The 13,178-nt window shown below is 33.7% G+C and overlaps 1 protein-coding gene across 1 annotated transcript; it reads right to left on the reverse strand.

Annotated features, from left to right (window-relative positions):
- Positions 1 to 7,155: 7,155 nt before the first annotated feature.
- On the reverse strand, positions 7,156 to 9,128 carry LOC136350142 (jerky protein homolog-like). Its single transcript, XM_066301657.1, has 2 exons — positions 8,045 to 9,128; positions 7,156 to 7,982 (listed from the first exon to the last, which is right to left on the reverse strand). The coding sequence occupies exons 1-2, from the start codon at positions 8,849 to 8,851 to the stop codon at positions 7,200 to 7,202; spliced, it is 1,590 nt and encodes a 529-aa protein (XP_066157754.1). The 5' UTR covers positions 8,852 to 9,128; the 3' UTR covers positions 7,156 to 7,199.
- Positions 9,129 to 13,178: the final 4,050 nt, after the last annotated feature.

The raw sequence follows: 13,178 nt of genomic DNA on the forward strand, positions 1-13,178 counted from the left end.
AATTTATTCTTATGTTTTGAACAAAAGTTTCTCCAACGTACACTCTTTTTAAACGATACAAAGTAAAAGAATCTATACCAGTGATAACATAAGTAGGGGGTTTTGCTTTTAACACGACACAAAGCTCAAAAAACAATGCAATATTTTTACATAACATTTTTTCGAAATTTCAAAAACAACCGAAATATGTGCCTAAGGAAGTTATAAGTAATACAAGTTTAGCTGCTACTCATTCCGGGACTGGGACTGGCTACAAAAGGTGTTCGAAATTGTCTCCATTGGTCTCATTTGCAAAAACATTAAATGTTTTTTGCGTTTTTGCAATAATAGCTGATAATTTTTTGTGGGGCATTTTATTTCTTTTACTTTGAATTACTCTTCTATGCAGGAACGAATTTACATTTTATACAATAACGTATTAAAACTCATTTGGGCATATTTCGTGTTTTTTTGAGATTTTGATAAAATGTCACATAAAAATATTGCATAGTTTTTTTAGATCTACGTCGTGTTAAAAGGAAAATCCGTATCTATGTTATACTTCGTATATTATGACAAAATTATAGTTCACAAAACTAACAACAAAACGAAACATTCTTTTGCTCTTAATTCGTTTTTCACAAGGAGATAAGCGAGATTGAATTTAAACAATTATTAATTATTTTAAAACTCAGCGTTAGTTCTCGTTTAAACAATACTACAATTAATTAATTTTATTTTCAAAACGATATCATATCATCCTCCTTTGGCTATTATATCAAAAATCAAGGGACTTTGCATAAGGATAAATAGGGTTACATAGATTCGAAACTAATGTATTTACAGTATCGGACAAAATTAGAGCAACTTTAGAAATTTAATTTTAAATTGACATTGTTTCTTTAAAAATAAGATTTGTTATTATCAGTAATATGTTTACAGTCTATTATAATTTACATCTGAGATTCAATGTTTAAAAAGTACATTTTAGAGGAGAAGGAAAAAGAAAACCTTTTACCATCACAATTGGAACGACAAAATTAAAGCAACTTAAAAATTATTTGAATGAATATTATATTTAGAACAATTTTTTGTGTATTACCATTAATATTTAGTCCAATACCCCTTGTTTTGAAGAACTAGCTCACACCTTTTTGGCATTGAAGAAATTAAATTTTAAATAATGTCAGGATCAATAGTCTTCCAGGCGTTCTCTATTTCTTCAAATAATTTATCCTGATTGGTAATATTTTTTCCTCGGATTTTGTTATTTGTGATCTCCCAAAGGTTCTCAATGGGATTTAAGTCCGAAGATTGGCCTGGCCATTTCATTGCCTCGACTTTCTTCTCCACGAATCAAGCTTTTACTATTTTCGCAGTATGCTTAGGATCGTTGTCGTGCTGGTAGACAAACTTAAGGAGCATTTCCCATTCGGCATATGGATACATAATATTCTCTAGTATATAATACTTAAATCTATCCATTTTGTCTTTAATCCTATAAAGTAGACTAGTTCCGTAAGCAGAGAAACAACCCCAAACCATAATATTTCCTCCTCTGTGTTTAATGGTAGTTTTTACGTACTTTGGATTAAGTCTTTGGCCATTTGGGCGACCTACCCATTGAGCTCCATCACTTCCATAGATGAAAAACTTGGATTCATCGGAAAATAATACTTTCTTCCACTGTTGAGGAGTCCAATCTCGGTGGTAGGTGGCGAACAACATCCTGGCCTCTCTATTTTTTAGTGAAAGATGGGTTTTTTGGCAGGTTTCCTTCCTTTTAAACCACGTTCTGTCAATCGACGTTGAACTGTTCTGGAAAAAACACTAACTTCTGCTTGTGCAATAATCTGGCGAGCTGACATTTCAGGATTTTTTTTACTTAGCCTTATAAGACGCCTGTCTAACTTCTCTGTCGTTTTTCTTTCCGACCACCTCGTTTTAAATTCGTTACGACACCACGGTCAGTGAATCTCCTGATAGTTTTTGATATAACATAATTTTTTATGCCAAAAACTTCCGATATAAGTTTTTGCGATTTCGCACTCTTATATGCACTAATAATTTTTTGTTTTAGATCAACTGAATAGTGAACACCACGAGGCATAATCGTAGATATTATTTGTTTAAAAGACCACAGGAAAGTCAGAAATACAAAATATTTAAACATTGGTTGCTCTTATTTTGTCGCAAAGAATTTTAGATCAAAACAATTTTTTAATTTTTTTATTCTCAATAACAATTTAAACTATTTATAGCAAATGTATTTTACACTAACTACTTTAAGCTTAATATTTATGATAAAATATTTCATGATTTTTTAGAGAGAGTAAATTTAGAAGAATATTTCAAAAGTTGCTCTAATTTTGTCAGATACTGTACGTCCGTTCGAAAATTTTCTATCTCTCCACTAAGCACCAGGGTGTTTGCTAGGAAGTAGTAGTGCAGGATACGGAACGGGATACGAACGGAGTTTATTCTTAATCAATTTAAAATCAATGGTACTCGTACAGATACCCAGTGTGTGGTACAGGTTTTGGCGATAATTGAGTTTTTTAATTGATCGTCCCGTTATCATTCAAAAATTATCGAAGTGCAGAGGAACAAGCCCTTTTATGACAAAATTGTAGCAAACGTTTTTTTTATGACGTACGAACACATTGTTTAAATAATTTACGCCATAAAATCTAAAAAGGCTTCGTTATTTACGGAGAACTTTGAAAACACGATCTCCCTAGTTAGAAATACAACAGAGGAATCAAATTCAAACGTGGATTTTATTCAAATTTGTATAATTTGCACTAAATAATACTCCACGGGTGGGGGTACTTTTTTTTTTTTTTTAACGAGGAAAATCTTCAAAAAACTCCCATCCGATCTTGTTTGGAACGGCGTGTGGGACTCGCTACTGAGAACGCTAACCCACTAAAAACCTCGTTGATCCTCGTTAACCCCCCTTGTGCCGGTACTGTCCCTGGAGAATATGCTTCGCGCACAAGGAGAGCTTCGGTGTATTTTGATCTGGCGAATTAGCACGTATCTATTTAGCCCATATCTGGCTTAAGTTTAAAGTGAAGAGGCATTGTTTACACTACCAAGAATTGGTTTTCCTAGAGAAAACTGTGTTAACAGCAGGGAGCATCGCGGCGGAATGTTTTTTCCATCCAGTCCGTTTGTGTGCCGTTGAGGGAGCGAACTATCATTGCGGTAGTAAAAATTAAAAATTTAAGGGAACCAAATTTAAAGAAAACTAAACTGAGAGGAGAGGAAATCTGTAATAGATTTAACCCCTGGACGGCAGATGGCGACTCGGAAGCCATGTAGGAAACTAAAATGAATGAGGGAGAAATCTGTAATAGATTAAACCCCTGGACGGCAGATGGCGACTCGGGAACCATGTAGGAAACTAAAATGAATGGGGAAGAAATCTAATAGTTTCAACCCCTGGACGGCAGATGGCGAAATGGGAACCATGTAGGAAACTAAAATGAATGGGGAAGAAATCTGTAATAGATTTAACCCCTGGACGGCAGATGGCGACTCGGGAGCCATGTAGGAAACTGTAAAATGAATGGGGAAGAAATCTAATAGTTTCAACCCCTAGACGGCAGATGGCGACATGGGAACCATGTAGGAAACTGCAAATGAAAGGGGAAGAAAACTGTAATAGTTTTAACGGGTGGGGGTACTGCAAAATAATGATTTATTACGATTGAAACGAGAACCTACCACCATTTTCAACCGTCCACACATGGTGTGGTGAATTTTATTTCTCATTGACCTGTCGCCCATCGGCACGGAACAGTAATTCTATTAATTCTGGCGATCGTAGGTTCTCCATTTCGAATCTCGTCCCGTTCACACATATACATATAAGCAGGGACTTCCAGCGAATACACACGAATATATACGAATATACACGCAGGTAAGAAACTATAAAAAGGAAGAAAATCTAAAAACCTCGAATATCCGGAAACAAAATAAATGGCTCGTTTAAGTTTTGGCGAATGCGCCGGGAGGTGGTACTTAAAAGTATTAAAATAAAGAGTTCCTAAAATATTTCTCTATTGACATTTTCTAACAACAGAAAGAGACGAATTTAAGGAAGTTCATAAGATATTTGAATAAACACACATTCAAGCGTTCAGATAAAATCATCGACTTTTGAACTTGACTCATTGCCATACTACAAATTAGGAAAATCACATTAGATTATATTGTACATTTTTCGAGATGAAAAGGCTTGTCAAATTTCGTTCCAAAGCAGCAGCAGTATAATTTTATGAATAAGAAAAGTCGCAACCTTTTCGTTCGACACCATATCAATTTATAACGACCTCCTCTGGTATACCACCCAACGTAGTATCCCACACTACCACCTACCTAAATACCTCGTACATTAGATAAAAATATATATATTGTTACTAATGTTACTAATTAATTATTGGTGGTGGTTGCTTATTTGCGAGTGTTGTTCATTTGGTGATTCAGCCAAGTTGTGATGATGACGCGGCCAACAATGCGGCTGGCGATGTGTAATCCCTACGACCTAGCACTTTTGGGACAAAGCATTCGAATAGGTGATATAGCGCAATAAAAACGTGTTGTGGAGATTCGGTGTTTTATTTCCTCGAAATTGTAACAATATATTGTAAAACTGGCTCGTACAACACGCTCGATTAAAAGATTTGACAGTCAGTCATTTTGGAAGCACTCCGTATAAACATTTATATGCATATTAACATAAGTCACATAAAGGATGTTCTTTTTTTTTAAGAATGGTAAAAAGTTTAAGGAGAATCGGGAAAAGCGAAATTAAACTTCAACATCTCGCAAGTCAAAGTGGAAGTAACTTAAGTCGAGCTTTTACAAGAAGTTTTTATCTCAAAATAAGTTCAAGATTAACCGATTTGATTTTTTACCATCTAACACAAAAAGGAGTACCCCGAGTATTAATTAAAATTATTAATCGATCACTTTGGCAATTTATATATTTTTTATATATCAAAGCAATCAGTCAAATCTTCGAACAAAGTGTTCTGCAAGCCATAGTTTAGATTAATCATTATCCGGGTTAATCATTGTCCAGGTTAAGCATTGTTCATGTTAGTCATTATTCGTGGTAGCCACACGTATGTATATAGAGGGTTCGCCATTTATATCTGTTCTCGGTCACGCCATTCGACGAAGTTTCGATTTACTTAATTTAGAAAACGAATACATAAAACTGTTAATTTAAACACCAGTCGATCCGAAAAGAGTTTATTATATTTTAAGTTCTGGTTACATGAAGCGGTAAAAATGAACTGACTAACACTAATGTCTTATGATTAAAAAGGCAATCGGCAATTCTGACTCTGATTATTATTCGTCGTCTAAGAGAATTGACTCTAAGCAGAATCAGCGTGGAATAACAAGAATAAATCACGCCAAATAGCGATTAGATATGCAAATAAGGGCTCAAATATTTTCTTAATCTAATTCCATTTTAACAAAAACAAATTTTATACCGATGAAAGCATTTGCCACATCAAAGTAATTTCTCCAAAAATGCAAACTCAGAAAGAAAGATCACAAAACTGGTGTTTCTTGAACTTTTGAAATTCGTTTTTGTAAATTGATAAATGAGTCAGAGGTAATCGAAAACTTTAAAACATTCTTGTAATCCACCATACTTTTTTTTTGCACCAGATGGCAAATTTTCAAGTAGCCGCAACTCATTGTTTTTATTTTAAGTTACTCACGATTTTTCCCAAAGATTTGTAAAGTCGTTTTTAACTTTGTGTCGATTACCAATGACATCTTTTCATTTGATATTCACAGCCAAGAAGGTATTTACAAAATATCAATTATAACACAGCAGGCATTATTTTATAACTTGACAGATTTATTATAGCAGGCTTTGCTTCTATTTAACAAAAGCACAATAACTCGATTTATCAAGTTATTATGCATTATTAGTCACCACGTATTTCTACTTCGTCAACTTTCATCTAAAATTATTTTTTTACAAAACTAATTATTTTTTGAGTTCTGAAGGTTCATTATAAGATAACTTCCAAAACCGTAATGTTTGAAAAAAAATGTTATTGCAAATCGGCAGAGAATTAAATATTACATTAGAAAGACATAAAAAAACTATGGGTTGCCATTTAAAAAAGTACGAATTTATGCCGTTCAGCGAAAACCGAACACCTCACATTAACGAAAATATTATTAAATCACACAGCTTTCTAACATAAAGAAGTACAATACTAAAGTTTTCATATCGATATTTTGATATTTGATACAAAAATACCAGAAACCGAGCTCGGACTAATGGCGAACTTCGTATACACAGGGTCATAGGCCCAACTTGTTCATTAAAAGATTATTAGGATGTAAATGCAAAATTGATCCAGAATTTGAAAATTGGACATTAAGTTAACTTGAATACAAATTTTCAACTTCGGGTTACTTCCGGTTTGATCAGAAATAGTTGTCCTGGCTTGCCTATTTCAAATGGGGTCTCTAGTATATTAATTTGTTTTTAAATTCTACGTAACATTTTCGGTATAAAGTCCCATACTTAGATTCCTTATCATTTTTGAAACATTCAATCTCGAATTAGAAACGTGTCTTCGTAACGATCAATTTTCAATTTGTGCAAATATCCGCAGGTATAGTAAACACGAACGAAACATTTCGCAAAACGTCAATACAATACATAATCTTTAGTTTACACTCTTGACAATTATAGGTTTTAGTATTGCAGTACCGTTCCTAACATTTATATATATTTTTTGAAGTTGTAAAAGTGAATTTTTTAAAACGAAACACCATTCATCTTAACTTCAAACAATCGTAACTAGAAAATTTAATTCTCGATCAAAGCTTATCATCAGAGTTACCCATGTCGTTCCAAACCATGGTTCGAAATAATTAAGTTTTATTATTTGAATTTGGTAATAACTTTGATTTAAAAAAATAACTTTAATTTCCGATAGGTAACGTATTATTTATTTTTCGAATGTCAACTAGTACTTTCAAACAAAATTGAATTACAGCAGACGTTCGATAATGTGAACTAATTAAAACCAAGTGTGGTTCACATTATCGAAATGTTTCCATTAGCGAACGTAATTTAAAAATTCAAAGATTTATTGAAAGAAACGTTTAATACTAACATACCTATAAAAAATTAACAAATATTCTTTTATTGTAGTAATAAGTAGTTATTAATTAGAAGAAAAATAATCAGCAATTTTAGTCTGCGTAAATTTGCGATTAGCATTATCTTCCAATGCCTGAGCCCGTAATTTACGAAGAACTAAAATATCCGCGTATGACACTTCTTTTCTTTCAGCCCAATCTAAAGCTTCATTAAATATATGTACAGCTTGGGCATCAGTCACCAAACTTTTTGCTTCAATGGAATCGTCTTCATCATTCTCACTGTTCTCATCTTTAGTAGCATCATTCGTTAGTTTGTCCTCGTTCCAAATATTAATATCAGCTGAGGTACAAACAGTGTTAGGATTCACTACTTTCAATAAATTAACAACATCCAATGATGCACTATTGACAATAGAGTCAACGCTGGATAGCAAACGTTCTCTAATTACACTTAAGGGAACATTCTCTTCTTCATTATCTTCATCATTGGTACTAAACAGCTTATTCCAACATTTTGCAATAGTTTCCTGATTAAGTTCACTCCAGGCCATATGTAAATCTGTGACAGCTTCTCTTAATGTTACTTTTTTTAAAGCATCAGATATGTTTTGAGGATTCTTAGACAAAACAGATGAAAGTAAAAACTTTCGATAGTACAGTTTTGTTAGTCTTATTATATTCTGGTCCATTGGTTGAATTATTGATGTTACGTTAGGAGGCATGTACATAACAAAAATTGACCCATCTCTGCTCCTCAGTTGTTGTTCTGGAGGATGACATGGTGCATTATCCAATAGTAATAACGCTTTTATTGGAAGCTTCTGTTCTTTTAGGAAATTTTTTACCTACAAATTGAAAAACATCTTTAAATTATGCACAGATCATTTGTGTTTGTTTATTGTTATACCTGAGGAACAAAGCGCTTATGAAACCATTTCAGGAATATACCGCTAGTCATCCAGGCGGTTTTTGAACAGTCATAATCAACAGGAACTTTAAAATTTTTAAATGATCGTGGATTTTGTGCTTTTCCTATTACCAATGGTTTTATCTTGTGTGAACCATTAGCATTAGTACAGGCCAAAAACGTTATTCGTTGTTTTTCTGTTTTTATACCCGGAGCAGATTTTTCATATGATGCAGCGTAAGTTTTCTCTGGTAACATTTTCCAATAAAGACCACTTTCATCTGCGTTGTAAATTTGTTCCATTCTTAAATCTAACTCTTTAATGATTTTTATCAATTTTTCTTTAAATGGTTGTACTAATTGTGGTTGTGCTGATAATTTTTCACCAGATATAGATAACAGTCGAATTCCATATCTTCCTTTGAATCGTTGCAGCCAGCCATCACTAGCAACGAAATTTTCAGTTTCTTTCAGTTTTTGATTTAACAATTTAGCTCTCTCTTTAAGTATTTCGCCACTAATTGGAACATGATTTTCCCGCTGTTGTAAAAACCACTTATACAGAGAATTTTCCATTTTGGGTGCCTTTGCATTTTTTAAAGTTCTTCTATTTCCCGGTCCTCCAAATGTATTGCACGTTCTTTGTAAAAGTTGTCTTTTCATGCGCTTAATTTTGCAAATTGTTGCTTTTGATACACCATATTTTTTTGCTAATTGTGTTACTCCAGCGCCTAATGAAACTTCTTCTATAATTTTCACTTTCTCACTTAATTTTAAACATTTTCTTTTATACGACATGGATGCCATGATCGTAAAAATGTATTAACGCATGCAATGTATTGGTTGTTATAACGTATGTATAAACGTGTTCTAAACACCATCTACGACTGGCTTGGTTTGCCAGGTTTGTCGTACTTTCTTGCAAAGGTGAATCCCCAACATAAATCGGCGATTCACCGTCGCAAAAAGTTGTTTACGTCATCGAGCGTATACATTGTTTACATTATCGCGTGTTCCGTTTGATGCTATAGAACGAAGTATGTGTTTACATTAGCGCAAGTTTTAGTTATCCCATATTTACGTTATCGAGCGTCTGCTGTACTTTGAAAATTATTTAGATTATAAAGAGTTTGATATTGAACGACATTCCTTACTACTGCAATAATAACCTACATAAATAGGAACTAAATGTAAACTCAAGACTGCAGATACAAGTAATTTTGAAATGGATCATTACGGAAGCTTGTTTTTAATTCCAGATCAAATATCTAAAAATGGCGAAAGCGCCGGGTTTGGGATATTATACCGAAAAAGAGTAGGTAGGAAATGTATCACTCAGGATCGACAGCTATTTAAAACGTTTAAACCGGAAATGATAGGAAGTTGCAAACATTAAAAGAAAATAGTAAACACAGTAGAAAGAACTTTATTGGACATTTTCAAATTCGTATCACATTTAGATGTCAACAAAGTAAAGGAACGGGACGGGCGAATAATCCTTCCTCGCATAAAGGCCGAATTTTAAGTAGTAGTTTTCTTTTTTTAACACGAATTTTCAGGTCACATTTATTAGAAATCTGAAATCTGAAATATCAAAAACAACCCAAATATGCGCGCAAAGAAGAGTCGAGAAACAACGACTCAAAACTACTTCTTTACGACACCAAAATGGGAAAGGAAAAGCATCCCTTAATTATTCTCTTCTATACTTTTTAGACAAGACGATAAACTTTTATCAATTGCGACATACTAACTATTTTAACTAATACAAGTTTAGACTATTTTCAAAGGGCCATGTTATATCTATTTTTATGACATGTCGTGTTTTTGTTACACTTATGTTATAAGAACTGACAAGCAGGAACCCTGTATCATTTTCTTTACAAAAACTCAAACTTAACGAATTATCGAAACAGTTCCTGTACTTTTTAATTGGTTTTTCAAATTTGAATGAAATGAAACACTTCACAAACTCACTTTAAAAATATATATTTTTTTAATTAAAAATTGGGTTTTGGCACCATACGAAACAGCAAGACAAATAAGACAACTTTTACACCTACTAAATATAACTAGAAGAGAATAAAAAACAGGAATGAATATGTCCCATGTAGAACTTTAGATTTATATAATAATAATAACAACAACAATAACAATAGAATCACAGCATTTTAGGATTAGTAGGATTTTTGGTGGCTTTTGAGATTTCGGAAAAATATGAAACGTCACATAAAGATTTCTCTTAACTTTTTGAAGTCGACATCGTGACATAAATCGAAAACTCCTATTTAAAACGGATCTCGTATATACACGGTGTAGTGTCTGGTATTAGTTGGCGAACCTCGGCTAGCCGGAGATATTCGAAAAGTGACTTTTGCAACGATAACTCGGGCGTTTCTTAGCATATTTTAACGAAATTTTGCAGTGACATATAGCTCGATTAAGCTAATGTTTCTTACGATCCAGAGAAAAAGAAACATGCGGAGAAACAACGGAAGAAAAAAAATGGGAGCTAAAGTACACGTTTTCCTTCCAACTTTTTCTTTTTTTTCTCGAGTTTTTTTTATTGTATGGCTCGCCAACAATGCATTCGGTCATTCGTAGAAATCATTCGTTTCTTTATTTGGATTTCTTCACGATCATAAATAATTAAGATTTACAGTTTGCTTTAGAAACTATCTCAGTGGTCATTGTTCTCTCTAGTATGTAGGGCTTCAAATTATTTTATTTTTTTATTTTTATTTTTAATTTTAGTGTTAATTTTTTTCATTTTCATTTTGTTTTATTTATGTCGAGAACATAGTTCCAGAATATATACACACCCACACACATATTTGCCAGGTTACTATTACATTTGCCGGGTTAATATTTGGTGAACTTGTACGTGGCATTCCGATTTTATTATCAGGAGGACTATTGTGCAGACAATTGAAATAAAATTAAAAAATGTCTTCTGGAAACTACGTTCACGACAAAAATAAAATAAAAAGAAAGAAAGAAAATTAAGTAAGTCACTTACCGGGTATAAACAGTGATGATAAGTCGAAACGTCTACCACAAACCGTAAATATATTTTTTTTAGTAACTAAGAAATCCACATAAAGTAACAGCAAATTTTTGAAAAACTATACTAAACAAATGCATCGCAAAAAGAAAGAAACAGTCTGGGGGAAAACGTAAGTGAATTAACTCGATTTCCGAACTCTTTTTTTTATTTTTTAGTCATTGAAAGTTACATTATTATCAATGAAAACTTAACTAACAAGAAGACAAGCATAATTTTTTTTCCATATTATTCACGTAAAAGAATAACCTCCCATTTTTCTTCATTTTATTTTTCATTTTTTTTGTTTTTTTTTTTTAATTGAGAATTACCTTGCACAAAGGTTATTAACGACAACTTGACTAACGAGAAGACGAGTATTAAATGTTTCTTAAAAAATTTTTTTTTTTTTTTTCATGAAACGGTTTAAAGCTACTCACAGTAAAGGTCACAAGCGATAATACGAGATTATCTAAAATATAGAAGCATCAAGAACAGTCCGGGGTCGGACATTGAAAAAAAACTAGTAGCAAGGACGAGGCAATTAATTCTCACTTTCATATCATTCACTTAAACGAACCACCTTCCACTTTTGTATTTTTTTTTTCTAAATTTTTGGTTTATTAAATACCAGTCGATACGAAAAAGTAAACGATTTATTATAAACTTGTAATTACAACGAAAGACTTACTATTAAGTAAGTGGTAATAAGTAATGCTGACTAATATTTGTTTATCAAGTCTATTATAACGAGTTATATTTGTTTAAAGGCTCAAATATCGGTCTCAATTCAATTTAACATTTTTTTTTTTCACAATTTATTTTTTCAATTTTTTTCTTTTTTAATTGAAATCATAAAACTATGTCACACTGCTAGGCTTCGTTAGGATAAATTAAGAAAAACCCAGTAAGTTTAATAGAAAGGTAAGTTCCTTCGGAAGTCAAATTCAAAAACTCAAAAGACACTCGAATAACATTGTCGATTACACAATTTGAAAAGGAACGACAAAGACACTTTAAGCACCAATCCATCAATGGGTATTAGTAGTATTAAGTCACCAATCTAGATTTTTAGAACAATCACAACGAAAAAACCCATTACTCCTCTTCCTTTTCTTTTTTGTTCCTAGAGTATCAGTAGTTTCTCTTCCCAGGTCATCTTTCCTAATCTCCCCTCTAGTCCTGTTCTGTCCGACCCGGTCGTACTTCACACGAAGGGTTCCATTTGTGGTGCACTATCCGCTCGAGAGCCGTCCATTCCGAGAACCCGCACCGACAAGTGACACACGTGTGACAATTGACGAGTGGCGGGGGCGGAAATATCAGAAATCCGTTAGCTTGGAAAAGAAAAAGGGGAACCCCAAGAGATTTACGACTGGGGTTCATGATAAAAGGAGGTTGGTAGCTCGCGAGGGGACAGTACAGGCTGCGCAACCATGGAGTAGCAATATAAATAAATCAGTTAAACAGTATCATCTTGTACTCAGTACCTAAGGCCAGTTTCTTCGTTGGGTTTGAATACTGGCCCTTCTCTACGCTTTTATCCAGTAACGAAATCGTATATTACTCCGTTGGCACCGACTGCGCGTTGCGTTACCCCCCATATCCGATCGGTATACGCAAATCCTTGAAATCCCGACATCCCATTCGCTAATAACCCACTCGCTCGCTTCGCTCCTTGATTTCTTACCTCGCTCCTACACCCTTCTTCTCTCTTCCACTCGCAGTCTCACCGGCGGTATTTTAACCAACATCGCCGCGCCAGGGGTCGTCCTGTATACACATGCCACCCTGATTGCGAGCTATCTATTTGCTCGTTCCAAGATGGCGTTGTACTTTCGGTACGTTAGCTCGGTGTGCCACACCGGAACCGCGTACAACAGGGCCGACGCCGCCGCCGTCACAAGCACTCGCCTCCTTTCAAACGTCAGTTTGTTTAAAAATTATTCTTTCATTTTTATTCTTTTTTCTTTTTCCATTTTTCATATAGTGGTGCAAATATTATTGTAATATAACTTTCCGTATAAAGAGTAAGAAGTACCGAAGGGACAGTTTAATTAATTATATATGTCGACAATTTAACGTGTTTAT

This window comes from Euwallacea fornicatus, unplaced genomic scaffold (assembly GCF_040115645.1).
Source record: "Euwallacea fornicatus isolate EFF26 unplaced genomic scaffold, ASM4011564v1 scaffold_122, whole genome shotgun sequence".
Lineage (NCBI taxonomy): Eukaryota > Metazoa > Arthropoda > Insecta > Coleoptera > Curculionidae > Euwallacea > Euwallacea fornicatus.